Source organism: Anomaloglossus baeobatrachus, chromosome 7, assembly GCF_048569485.1.
Source record: "Anomaloglossus baeobatrachus isolate aAnoBae1 chromosome 7, aAnoBae1.hap1, whole genome shotgun sequence".
Taxonomy (NCBI): Eukaryota; Metazoa; Chordata; class Amphibia; order Anura; family Aromobatidae; genus Anomaloglossus; species Anomaloglossus baeobatrachus.
This window is the reverse complement of record NC_134359.1, coordinates 143,213,982-143,227,794: the sequence shown is the minus strand read 5'-3', so window position 1 is coordinate 143,227,794 and position 13,813 is coordinate 143,213,982. Positions and strand designations below refer to the sequence as shown.

The following is a 13,813-nucleotide window of genomic DNA, read 5'->3' as shown; positions in this document are numbered from 1 at the left end:
ACCTGTTTTCAGGGGATTATATCTTCCAGGATGATAATGCTCCTTGTCACAGAGCTAAGACAGTAATGGAATGGAAAATAAAGAACAAGGTGGCTACTACTAACCGGCCAGCCCAGTCCCCGGACCTCAATCCAATGGAAAATGTGTGGCACAAGGTATCAATAGAGATATCTAAAAAACAGCCAAGGACCAAGAGAGAGTTGATTGAGGCTCCGATACAGGCCTGGAACCTCATCATCACTCGTGAACATCTGCAGAAGCTTGTGCACTCAATGCCACAGAGATGCAAAGGCCGCCAATAAAGTATTAGACGCTAAAGATGCACTCACAAGGCCCGAATCAGGACTCTGAATTACATAAAAAATAATACATCTTAAAAAGTAAAATTTAAGTCTGTGTGAACTTGCATTGGAAGGTAATGAACTTAGAAACCTGTTTACCATTCTACACACTGTACTGGTGTAGGTATGGGTATGCTGTAAAAAAATATCAAAAATGCACATACAATAACAATTTATACACTTGGGACATTCAAAAATGAGTATGGCATACAATGAGGGATTACAAAAACATTACAGTTAGGTCCAGAAATATTTGGACAGTGACACAATTTTCGCGAGTTGGGCTCTGCATGCCACCACATTGGATTTGAAATGAAACCTCTACAACAGAATTCAAGTGCAGATTGTAACGTTTAATTTGAAGGTTTGAACAAAAATATCTGATAGAAATTGTAGGAATTGTACACATTTCTTTACAAACACTCCACATTTTAGGAGGTCAAAAGTAATTGGACAAATAAACCAAACCCAAACAAAATATTTGTATTTTCAATATTTTGTTGCGAATCCTTTGGAGGCAATCACTGCCTTAAGTCTGGAACCCATGGACATCACCAAACGCTGGGTTTCCTCCTTCTTAATGCTTTGCCAGGCCTTTACAGCCGCAGCCTTCAGGTCTTGCTTGTTTGTGGGTCTTTCCGTCTTAAGTCTGGATTTGAGCAAGTGAAATGCATGCTCAATTGGTTAAGATCTGGTGATTGACTTGGCCATTGCAGAATGTTCCTTTTTTTTGCACTCATGAACTCCTGGGTAGCTTTGGCTGTATGCTTGGGGTCATTGTCCATCTGTACTATGAAGCGCCGTCCGATCAACTTTGCGGCATTTGGCTGAATCTGGGCTGAAAGTATATCCCGGTACACTTCAGAATTCATCCGGCTACTCTTGTCTGCTGTTATGTTATCAATAAACACAAGTGACCCAGTGCCATTGAAAGCCATGCATGCCCATGCCATCACGTTGCCTCCACCATGTTTTACAGAGGATGTGGTGTGCCTTGGATCATGTGCCGTTCCCTTTCTTCTCCAAACTTTTTTCTTCCCATCATTCTGGTACAGGTTGATCTTTGTCTCATCTGTCCATAGAATACTTTTCCAGAACTGAGCTGGCTTCATGAGGTGTTTTTCAGCAAATTTAACTCTGGCCTGTCTATTTTTGGAATTGATGAATAGTTTGCATCTAGATGTGAACCCTTTGTATTTACTTTCATGGAGTCTTCTCTTTACTGTTGACTTAGAGACAGATACACCTACTTCACTGAGAGTGTTCTGGACTTCAGTTGATGTTGTGAACGGGTTCTTCTTCACCAAAGAAAGTATGCGGCGATCATCCACCACTGTTGTCATCCGTGGACGCCCATGCCTTTTTGAGTTCCCAAGCTCACCAGTCAATTCCTTTTTTCTCAGAATGCACCCGACTGTTGATTTTGCTACTCCAAGCATGTCTGCTATCTCTCTGATGGATTTTTTCTTTTTTTTCAGCCTCAGGATGTTCTGCTTCACCTCAATTGAGAGTTCCTTAGACCGCATGTTGTCTGGTCACAGCAACAGCTTCCAAATGCAAAACCACACACCTGTAATCAACCCCAGACCTTTTAACTACTTCATTGATTACAGGTTAACGAGGGAGACACCTTCAGAGTTAATTGCAGCCCTTAGAGTCCCTTGTCCAATTACTTTTGGTCCCTTTAAAAAGAGGAGGCTATGCATTACAGAGCTATGATTCCTAAACCCTTTCTCCGATTTGGATGTGAAAACTCTCATATTGCAGCTGGGAGTGTGCACTTTCAGCTCATATTATATATATAATTGTATTTCTGAACATGTTTTTGTAAACAGCTAAAATAACAAAACTTGTGTCACTGTCCAAATATTTCTGGACCTAACTGTATATGTTCCACCAGTTTCACTGTAGAGATGCAGAAGTATGAAATATATAGTTTTCTTTATGCCTATGCAGGACTTATGAACACCACTGTATATCTCAAGAAAGCATTTAGAAAGGTAGATAATCAAGACAGGAAGTTAATTTTGGAAAAAAAATAAAAATTGAACACACAACTACTTTTTATATTCCGTACAGTCCCCAAAATAAATAAAATTGATGGAAGAGAAAAAAGGCACAAATAGGGTTTTATCCCGGTGGTACCAGAATAAAAGATTACAAAGAATCACTCACCTGGGGTAGTTTTGTAAGTCACAACTACTGTAAGAGCAAAAAAGAAGAGCACAATGGCTGCTGCAGACCCTGAAGATGAATCAGTTGTATGGAAGGGAGAAGGAAAAAGGTTAACCCATGCTGGCATGTGGAATAAGATGATGATCACTTGAAGAATTAAAATTATGATTTATTGTTCAATGCATTTCAGAGTATTGATGTGCATCAGTGATTTTGATTCCTGAGGAAGGAGTTTCAATACTCTGAAATGCGTTTAACAATAAATCAATTATATCTTCAATTGATCATCTTCCTCACATTCCACACAACAACATGGGCTAATCCTTTTCCTTCTCCCTTCAGCATAACAGTTAATAATTAGTGTTGAGCGAGTATGCTTGTCACTACTCGGTACTCGCACGAGTATCACTGTACTCGGGCTACTCGGCGGGGACCGAGTAATCTCGCAATACTCGTGCTGTACTCATGGTCTTCATCCCTGCATGTTGGCGCTCTTTTGAGAGCCAGCCCTCATGCAGGGATTGGCTGGCAGACCACTGCAATGCAACAGCCCTGTTAGTTGTGGAATTGCAGTGATTGGCCGGCCTGCACAGTGTGACCGAGCCTTTATACCGGCGGGCGCGCTGTGCTCTGCACACAGCCATCCAGACAGTCAGTGCAGGGAGAGTGTTGCTGCTTCAGGGAAAGGTTTGTGGCCCTTTATAGTTATTTCCGTAGCAGGGCTGCAAACAGTGTGACCAGAAGTCCTTCTCAGGACTATTGTAGTTGTATACAGACAGGCAGGGTATAGCCAAGTCGGAGTACAGGAGCAGAGTCTTTCTCAGGACTATTGTTGCTGTATACAGGCAGGGCATGCAGGGTATAGCCAGGTCGGAATACAGGCTAGTGACCAGAAGAGTCCTTCTCAGGACTATTGTAGCTGTATACAGGCAGGCAGGCAGGGTACATAGCCATTCCTAGTGGTAGCTGTATACAGGCAGGCAGGCAGGGTACATAGCCATTCCTAGTGGTGACCGTATACCAGCCTTCATCATATCTGGGGCTGGTGTACACAGTCTAAAACAGTCCTGATAGTGTCAGACTTCTCAGTAATTGTCGCTCCTAAAAACCTGTTAGGTTCTTAGTGCGTCCGTGCTTGCATTTAAAAAACGCACGTGTGTGCCTGTCGGTGGCAGCGTACAGGTGCACTTGTGTGCGTTTTGCACAAACTTGGATATAACGCACAAGTCTAGTGAATACACGTCAGCACAGCATTGCAAAATGCGCAAGGGCGTTGGCAACGAACAAGGAAGTGGACGTGATGGTGGTGCAGGCAGAGGCCGAGGTCGTGAGCAAGCTCTAATTTCGCCACAACAAAGGGCCACATCTACTCGCTCGCACGTCCTGTCCCAAATTCTTGGGGACCACAGCAGTACACCGCTCTTGACCCAAGACCAGTGTCAACAGGTTGTTAGTTGGATAGCGGATAATGCTTCCAGTCAGATTGGCACCACCACAAACACTCTGTCTTCCACACGGTCAAGTGTCAGTAGCCGTGATACTGCACCGCACATTTCAGAACCTGATCCTCCTTCCTACCACCAGGCTGAGTACACGTCCACGGACATTACTGATCCCACACTTGGACACTCGGAAGAGCTGTTCACGTTTCCATTCGCACATTCTGGCCTCTCGCCAGCTCCTGTTGAAGTGGGTCATGAGGCGATCGTATGTACAGATGCCCAAATATTTGAGCAGCCACGTTCTCACGAAGTTGGCAACGTGTCTCAACAAGGGGTGGACGATGATGAGACACAATTGTCAGGAAGTCAGAAGGAGGAGCAGGGTGCGGAAAAGGAAGACGACGTGGTGGATGATCCAGTAACTGACCCAACCTGGCAGGAGGATATGCAGAGCGAGGACAGCAGTGCACAGGGGGAGGGAGGCGTAGCTTCCCAACAGGCAGTAAGAAGCAGGGTGGTGGCCCCAGGCAGAAGTCAGGCAACCGTTCCCCGGAACAACAACACGACACAAGGTGCCTGTACAAATGTTAGGTCTTCCCGAGTCTGGCAGTTTTTTAAGTTGGCTCCAGATGATTCTAAAAAGGCCATTTGCAACACCTGCCATGCCAGCAACAGCAGGGGTACCAAAACTAGCAGCCTGACCACCACCAGCATGATCAGGCACATGTCAGCCAAGCACCCGACTTTGTGGGATGTACAACAGAGTCGAGGAGCAGTGCTTGCTGATGTCACTGCTACGTCTTCGCTTGTTGTGCATGCGAGCCAATCCCCTGTCCATGCTGCCTGCGAACAAGCCTCCTCCGGCCCTGCACCTGCAGTTGCCTACGCAGAAATAACACCATCATCAAGCACGTCCTTGTCCCAGTGCAGCGTTCAGTTATCCATTCAGCAAACCTTTGAACGCAGGCGCAAATACACTGCCAACGCCCCACATGCCACAGTTCTAAATGCTAACATTTTGCGACTGCTTGCGCTGGAAATGTTGCCTTTTAGGCTGGTGGAGACAGAAGCATTCCGCGACCTGATGGCGGCAGCTGTCCCACGTTACTCGGTCCCCAGCCGCCACTATTTCTCCCGGTGTGCCGTCCCCGCATTGCATAACCACGTGTCACAAAACATCACACGTGCCCTGAACAACGCTGTTTCAGCCAAAGTCCACCTAACCACAGACACGTGGACAAGTGCTTGTGGGCAAGGCCGCTACATCTCGTTGACGGCACACTGGGTTAATATTGTGGAAGCTGGGACCCAGTCTGAGCGAGGGACGGAACACGTCCTTCCCACACCAAGGTTTGCAGGCCCTACCTCAGTCAGGGTTTCACCCACACTCTACAGCTCCGGAATGTCATGCTCTTCAGCCTCCTCCTCCTCCTGCGCATCCTCATCAACTTTACCCTCCACACCACTCCCAAGCTGGAAGCACTGCAGCACTGCCTCGGCGAAGCGTCAACAGGCTGTGCTGAAGCTAATCTGCATAGGTGAAAAACCCCACAATGCAGAAGAGGTGTGGACAGCTCTGAAACAGCAGGCAGATCACTGGCTCACACCTCTGAACCTAAAGCCAGGAAAGGTCGTGTGTGACAATGGCCGGAACCTGGTGGCGGCTTTGAGGCGAGGCCAGCTGACACATGTTCCATGCGTGGCCCATGTGCTCAACCTCGTGGTTCAGCGGTTTCTAAAGTCATACCCAGAGCTGTCTGATCTGCTGGTAAAAGTTCGCCGCCTGTCTGCACATTTTCGAAAGTCACCTACTGCTTCAGCCGGCCTTGCCGGCTTTCAGCTCCGTTTGCATCTTCCGGCTCACAGACTGGTGTGTGATGTCCCCACGCGTTGGAATTCAACTCTGCACATGTTGGTCAGGTTATGTGAGCAGAAGAGGGCAGTTGTTGAGTACCTGCATCACCTAAGCCATAGGGAAATGAGTCAAACTCCACACAACACCTGAGGAGTGGAGATGGATGTCCGACCTATGTACCATCCTCCAAAACTTTGAGGACTCCACCAAGATGGTGAGTGGTGATGACGCCATTATTAGCGTCACCATACCGCTTCTCTTCCTTCTAAAACGGTCTCTGCTCAAAAACAAACATGATGCATTGCAGGCGGAGCGCGATGAGTTGGAGCAAGAAACAGTAGTGGGTGTGGGTGATAACACACAGCCCAGCATCGTCTCATCACAACGTGCAGTGGAGGACTATGACGAGGAGGAGGATGAAGACATGGAGCAACTCTCCGGCCAAATTGAGGATATGACATGCACACCAGTCATATCCTCGGATCAGCGTGGCTAGCCAGAGGACAAGGTCGATGAGGAGGAGGAGGAGGAGGACAGCATGTTCAGTCATCGTGTTGGTCAGGATACTGAAGTACTGGCTGTTAAGAGTCTAGCGCACATGGCTGACTTTATGGTAAGCTACCTGTCTCGTGACCCTCGCGTTAAGAACATCTTGGCCGACAATCATTACTGGTTGGTAACACTGTTAAACCCACGCTACAAGGAGAACTTTATGTCTCTTATTCCCGAGGCGGAGAGGTCAGCCAAAATGCAGCAGTTCCGGAAGGCCATAGTCACGGAAGTAGGCAAAGCATTCCCATCACAAAACGCTAGCGGCATAGGTCAGGAATCAGTGGACAACCAAGGCGTACAGCCGAGAGGGGCACAAGTCCAATCCGCCAGAGGTAGGGGAACAGTCTTTAAGATGTGGGACAGTTTTCTCAGCCCCTCACGTACCACAGCCCCTGAGGTGCGGGGTAGTGCCACATGAAATCCTAAGTTTGCCCAGATGCTCAAGGAGTACCTTGCAGATCGAACAACTGTACTCCGACATTCCTCTGTGCCTTACAATTATTGGGTATCCAAGCTGGACACGTGGCATGAATTGGCTCTCTACGCCTTGGAGTCCTGGCCTGCCCTGCCGCTAGTGTTTTGTCAGAGCGTGTTTTTAGTGCCGCAGGTGGAATCATTACAGATAAACGCACCCGCCTGTCAACTGAAAATGCTGACAGGCTGACTCTGATCAAGATGAACAAGGGTTGGATTGGGCCACACTTCACCACACCACCAGCAAATGAGAGCGGAATTTAAAGTTTGTAACGGGAATTTGCCATGTACCTCCACTCACCCATGGGTACACACTTCTGGACTTTGGATAATCGCTGGACTGCTCCTCCTTCTCCTCATGCGCCACCATGATGACTGTTACAATAGTTAGGCCGTTGTTTCAGGTATACCCCCAGTGGTAAATTTTTTCGACCATTCTTTCAGAATGGACATTACAACGACAGGAGACCCGCTCCTTTGCAATGGGAACAATGTTTTGAGGCCCTCATGCACATCTCTATCCAGGCACAACGTGGAGCCTCCCAATTTTTGGCAGCCCTGCCAAAGGGCTATACTACAATAGACCCACTTCCTTACAATGGGCACTTCAGGTTTACAGGCTCTCATGCACGTCTCTATCCAGGGACGACGTGGAGCCTCCCAATTTTTGGCTGCCCTGCCAAAGGGCTATACTACAATAGACCCACTTCCTTACAATGGGGCACTTCAGGTTTACAGGCCCTCATGCACGTCTCTATCCAGGGACAACGTGGAGCCTCCCAATTTTTGGCTGCCCTGCCAAAGGGCTATACTACAACAGACCCACTTCCTTACAATGGGCACTTCAGGTTTACAGGCCATCATGCACATCTCTATCCAGGGACAACGTGGAGCCTCCCAATTTTTGGCTGCCCTGCCAAAGGGCTATACTACAATAGACCCACTTCCTTACAATGGGCACTTCAGGTTTACAGGCCATCATGCACGTCTCCATCCAGGGACAACGTGGAGCCTCCCAATTTTTGGCTGCCCTGGCAAAGGGCTATACTACAATAGACCCACTTCCTTACAATGGGCACTTCAGGTTTACAGGCCATCATGCACGTCTGTATGCATGGGCATTGGTGAACCTCACAATTTTGGACTTCCCTGACAAAGGAAAATACTACAAAGACTCACTTCCTCAAAATGGGCACATTAGACTCAAGAGGCCTTCATGTACGTCTCTAATCAGGGACATCGGAGTGCCACACAATGTTTTCACGTAAAATCTTTCATGTAATCTCCAAAAGTAACATACACCAGCTCTATCTCACTATTGGGTATGTGCCCTTAACATTTCCGCCATGAAAATTCATTTTGGTGTCATTTTTGAAGGTTTTCTGGTGAGTCCGTAAAAATGGCGTAAAACGCGGACAAAATTGTTCACAGCTGTGACTTTTGAGTGATAAATGCTTCAAGGGGTCTTCCCCATGCTGTTGCCATGTCATTTGAGCATTCTTCTGAGACTTTTGTGACATTTTTAGGGTTTCTACATGCTGCCGGGGGTCATTTCATAAAAATACTCGGGTCTCCCATAGGATAACATTGGGCTCGGTGCTCGGGCCGAGTACACAAGTATCTTGGGATGCTCGGCCCGAGCCTCGAGCACCCAAGCTTTTTAGTACTCGCTCATCACTATTAATAATATAAACAAACAGATAAAAAAAAAACATTAATAAATGTATACCTATTTTGTTTCAGGATCAAGAATTGAGTAGTGTTCTGGATAAAGGATACAGGATTGTCACCCGATAAAGGCAATTCATTAAGAAATATGTTTCAAGAAAGCTCAGATAAAAATCAAACATGGTTGTCATAAAGGGTTTTCATTTGTGCGGAACGTCATGCGGCATTTGTCGGTTTGGTGAAAAAAAGAAAATTTATTTTATTCCCTGATGGTTTTAAATTTGTTGGAAAATCATTTATAAATTGTGATACTGCTCGTTTACTATATTTTTAAGATTGGAAGACAGTTTTCCTCCCAAAAATTTGGGAGGAAAATGGGGGGGTGCATCTTATAAGCCGAATGTAGCTCACCGGGGAATGGTGGAGGGGTGTCACATGAGGCAGGGGTAAAGATGTGGGCTAAGCGCTGTTCTGTGGGCGATGCTGTGGGCGGTGCTGGTGTTGATGCTGATGTTGGGCTGTGCTTGCTGCGGCAGCTGAGGCAGGGACAATCCTGAAACAGTCGGTGGTGCGAGCTTCCAATTATGGCACTCGGAGTCAGCGCGTACACAGATTGAGCTCTCAGCTCAAGATCTCATCTGTGCACATGCCACCTCCGGTTCATTAATCTCCCAGCAGCAGACATAAGGAAAATGGCGCCCGGATGTGGTGCACGCGCAGATGAGATCTTGGCTCGTAATTGAACAGACAGCTCAATTTGTGCATGCGCAGACTCTGGGCACTACTTCTTTAAAGCTTCTACCACCAACAGTTTCTGGATGCTCCTGCCTCACAGCAACCACAGCGAGCATTCTAGACACCTGCCACACCACCAACAGCGTAGATATTGGATATTATGACTCAACACCAAGCAGCCAAATGGCAGGGATTTTTGCAATAATACAATGTTATTATATTAAATGCGTATGTTGAATTTATTGTGTTTATTTACTATATACTGTATTTTTTGTTTTATAAGACGCACCGGATTATATGACACACTCCAAATTTAGAGGAGGAAAATAGGAAAAAAAAATTTTAATGTTAAAATGAGGGTCCACCTTATAATCCTAGTGTGTCTTAATCCTAATGCTTACCAGCGGGGAGTGGCAGTGGTGGAGCAGCTCAGGAAGGTCACAGGAGGCAGGGTCAGTGATGCTGCAGGCTCAGAGGAGGGTGTGTTGTGGCTCAGGAGGGTCAGAGATACTGCAGGCTTGGGGGTGTCTCGGCAGCAGGTGCCATTTATCTGACTGTAGGATCCGTTGAATCTCCCGCGGTTGACGAGATAGACTAAGAAAATGGCCTCGGAGGTGGAGCATGCGCAGATAGGACTTGGTCGCCATTTTTTTTAAGTCTATCATGTCAATCTGCACTCGTGCTGCCTTCACGACATTTTCTCGAAGTCCATTGCGTCAATTGTGGGCGATTCAATGGAACCTGCAGTGAGATCAATGCACCTGCCGCCAAGATATCCCATCCTGTGATGCTCTTGAGCCAATCCACTGCTCCTCCAAGCCCTAAGTATCGCCGACCCTGCCTCCTGTGACCCTGCTCCATCACCGCCGCCCAGGTAAGTGACATCCAAATTGTAAGGATTGTATTTTATCCCCAGTTTTCGGAAAAAAAAAAGTATGTCTTATAATTCGGAAAATACGGTATGTATTAGCCAATTAATGTATGTGCACACCTGAGGTATTTTAAGCAGAAATGTCCTATTAGTCTACTTAGATTTTTAAACTATGTGGTTACACCTGTTATTTTCTATGAACAAGGGCAATATGAAAACGCCGGAAATGTGTATGAGGAGGGGAACACATTTATGCAGTAAGCATGTTTTAAATGGATTTCCAATAAAGACTATTTTGGATTTTATAAAGTGGATACCCAATCTTCCTTTTTATGTTTTGCTATTGCATTGTTGCTAGGCTGCTGAGGTAGGATCAACGAAGCACAGAGAAATACTAATAGTCCAATACAAAATGGTAATTGATAAACTTTTCTATGTCACTGAGCAGCATCGTATCCGCTATACTATGTGTACTGAAATTAGATGGTATACGCATTGGACTGATCTTGTACCACCTATAGGACAGCACATAATAATATCTGGAAATACATAGGTTAGCTACGATAGTTCTGCAGCAGCTATATCTGGGGCACGATGTGATTTATGACAGCAGTTTGAACCTTCATACAGATCGAGAGCCGATGACCTCATACTGACAGCACAACCAGAACCTGCATGAAGGGTCAATCTGCTGTAATAAATCCCTCTGATCATTTATTTAGTTAGAGGTAGAGAGGAGCGAAGGTTTTGTTTGGCGGGTTCAGTCAGACTTAGTTAAACTTTGGCTTGGGACCCGGACTTGTCCTGAACCCCAATGGAAGTCACTAATTAGGCAGTTTGGGTCTCCTCCCAATTGCAGCTGGCCATGAACAGATAATTTCCGGGGGATAGGTGGGCCTTGTTTTTCCATTTTCTTATTTTTTTTGTTTGTTTGGTGAACACTACATCTGAGCATGCTGTTATCCCAGCGCAAGCTATTCAAACCTCAAACACTGGAAGCGGCTCACACTGGGCTAAGCACCGAGTGCACCTGAGCACAGCTAAGCTCGTGCGGGTGGTTTGCATACGTAAAGCATCCAAACTCTCAACCTGAACTTTTTTTTGTAAAGTCTGTGTTTGGTATGAATACTGAACCTCAAATTTAGTCATCTCTAGTAAGAAGATTCAGCCAAGAACCATAGCCAGAGATGAGACTAGTCCATTAACACTTCCAGCCAGCTCTTCGCAGTGCTGATGCAAGTGGTTTACAGGTCTCTTACTATCAGAGAGACTTCAAAATCTCCTATAGCAGCACGGAGAAGATCTGGCCGGAGAGTCAGCAGGTAGTTAGGTTTCTGGATCTTCTAATAAAACATCCTCTGAATCACCTGAACATTTCAGATAAAAAAAAGACCTGGCTACAATGATGCAGTCAGGCTCTGAAATCTGGGCAGAGAAAAAAAGAAATTTTCAGCTCACCTGTAGCCTGGGCTGTGGAATCCAGCAAGTGCACGGTATCCACCGGCAGGTCCCAGCCGGTAATGCAGAGGTAAGAAGTTGAAGGAAGGATCCGGCACAAAAAAACTCCTTATAGTAAAAATATCGTAGCCTTTATTTTAAACATTAAAAACCAACATGTAGTGGAGACCCAAGATTGTATCTATAACGGGGGAGCTTCCCCGTTATAGATACAATCTTGGGTCTCCACTACATGTTGGTTTTTAACGTTTAAAATAAAGGCTACGATGTTTTTACTATAAGGAGTTTTTTTGTGCCGGATCCTTCCTTCAACGTCTTACCTCTGAAATCTGGGCAGCATGTATAAAATGACCTTTAAAATCATCAGCATGTGGTTGCTTATTTTCTTAAATAAAAAGGATAATACTAATTGTTATATATATAGTGCCAACATATTCTGCAGTACATTACAATTCAAAGGGGGCATGTAAAGACAATATAAGATATTACAGAACAACACAATTCAACACAAACAAAGAGGAGAAAGGGACCTTCTCCCAAGCTTACAAAAAAGGATGTGGAAGTAGTGGCCTAGCTCAAAGCTTGAGATGTCATAATACCCTACCTTATCTCTGCTTTCACAAAATGGGGCATAGCGGATTTTGTGATTCCCTTCTGTATGCAGTGATCTTGCATCTCAGATATTTGGACTCGACTATTGCTATTTTGTTGGGCCCTTTAGCTTGCCATAAAATAAGCAGCCACAGACTAATGATAAGTTCTAATTAAAACAAATTTTGAAAATAAAACAGCACTTTAGAGTCAAAATATGACTATTTACTAAAGACCAGAGTTTATATAAGCCCCATTAACAAAATCCTACGCTATTTGTTATAAAATGAATAACAAAACTAGAAATTGTCAATTTCAGGAGACGGCGTGGGAAGGATTGCTTGTTTTTTTTGCCTACACTGTTACAAAATAACTCACCAAGGTCAGTGTCTCCACTTTCAATAGCTTTGCCAAGAGCAAGATTACTCCTCTTCATCTTCAAGAGCAAAGGAACTTGATCCTCAGACTTAGGCTCATATTCTAAGAGCTAAAATAAAGGAAACAAAACAAAAAACAATCTTTCATGTTCTTTTTGCCCCCAAAGGCTGACTTCTCACACACTATTTTAAATGTTGTTTTAAACTATTTTTTTCATGTGGTCAGTTATTACATTACTATTACTGCTATGGGCAGTTTTGGTGGTCCTCATCAGTAGAGACTTTTCAAATCAAACATATAACTTTATACAGCGCTTATTAATATTAACGCTTCTTACAATACTAAGGTTCTGAGACACTTTTTGTTATGTTAATTATACAATTAGGTCTAAATGACTTGTGGTTATTTCTGAAAATATTTTAAATTTACAAAGAAAAGTTATAATAAATTAGCTATTTAGAAACTTTCAACCTTTATGCTCTTAAAGAAGCATTCCCATCAAAATTTTTATCTTCTTAATATATTGCAATCATCAAATTATATAGCACTGTGTTCTTACAATTGGTCATCCTATGCAGTTAATTATTTTCTTTTCTGTTAGGTCTATGAACTCACGTAATCAACCACCTAGCCTGTTTTCACCTTCCTGACTAGCTAAAACGTTACATTTCTAGTCGGTGTCAATTTAAGAGGTAACAACTCTAATGCTTCAATGGATCCCAGTGATTCTGAGAATGTTTTTATCATGACACATAGTACTTTATGTTAGTGATAATTTTAGAACGATATTTTTTAATTCAAATATGCAATTATCGAAAAATCTGGTGAAAACCTTCAAAATTTCACAAACCTTCAAACTTTTATATTTTCTGCCCTTATGCCCTAGACAGTTATGTCACATAAAATAATTAATAACATTTACCATATGTCTACTTTCCATCAACATCATTTTGGAAACAATTTATTTTTGTTAAAATGTTATAACGATTAAACGTTAATCAGCAATTTCTCATTTTTTCCACAAAACATTTTTTTTAGGGACCACATCACAATTCAAGTAACTTTGAGGGGCCTATAAGACAGAAAATACCCAAAGTGATCATTTTAAAAACTGCACCCCTCAATGTGCTCAAGACCACATTCAATAAGTTAATTAACCCTTTGTGTGCTTCACAGAAATGTAAGTAATGTGGAAGGAAACAATGAACATTTTACTTGTTCTCACAAAAATGTTGCTTAAGCACCAAATTTGGCATTTTCACAAGGGTAACAG

The 13,813-nt window shown here is 44.2% G+C and overlaps 1 protein-coding gene across 1 annotated transcript in view; it reads right to left on the bottom strand.

The window, feature by feature from the left end:
* VPS16 (VPS16 core subunit of CORVET and HOPS complexes) overlaps window positions 1-13,813 on the bottom strand; it is an 879,114-nt gene that overhangs the window by 320,662 nt on the left and 544,639 nt on the right. The window contains exon 17 of the mRNA XM_075319712.1: window positions 12,541-12,649. Within this exon, the coding sequence (XP_075175827.1) occupies window positions 12,541-12,649 (109 nt within the window). The remainder of the gene's footprint in view (window positions 1-12,540; window positions 12,650-13,813) is intronic.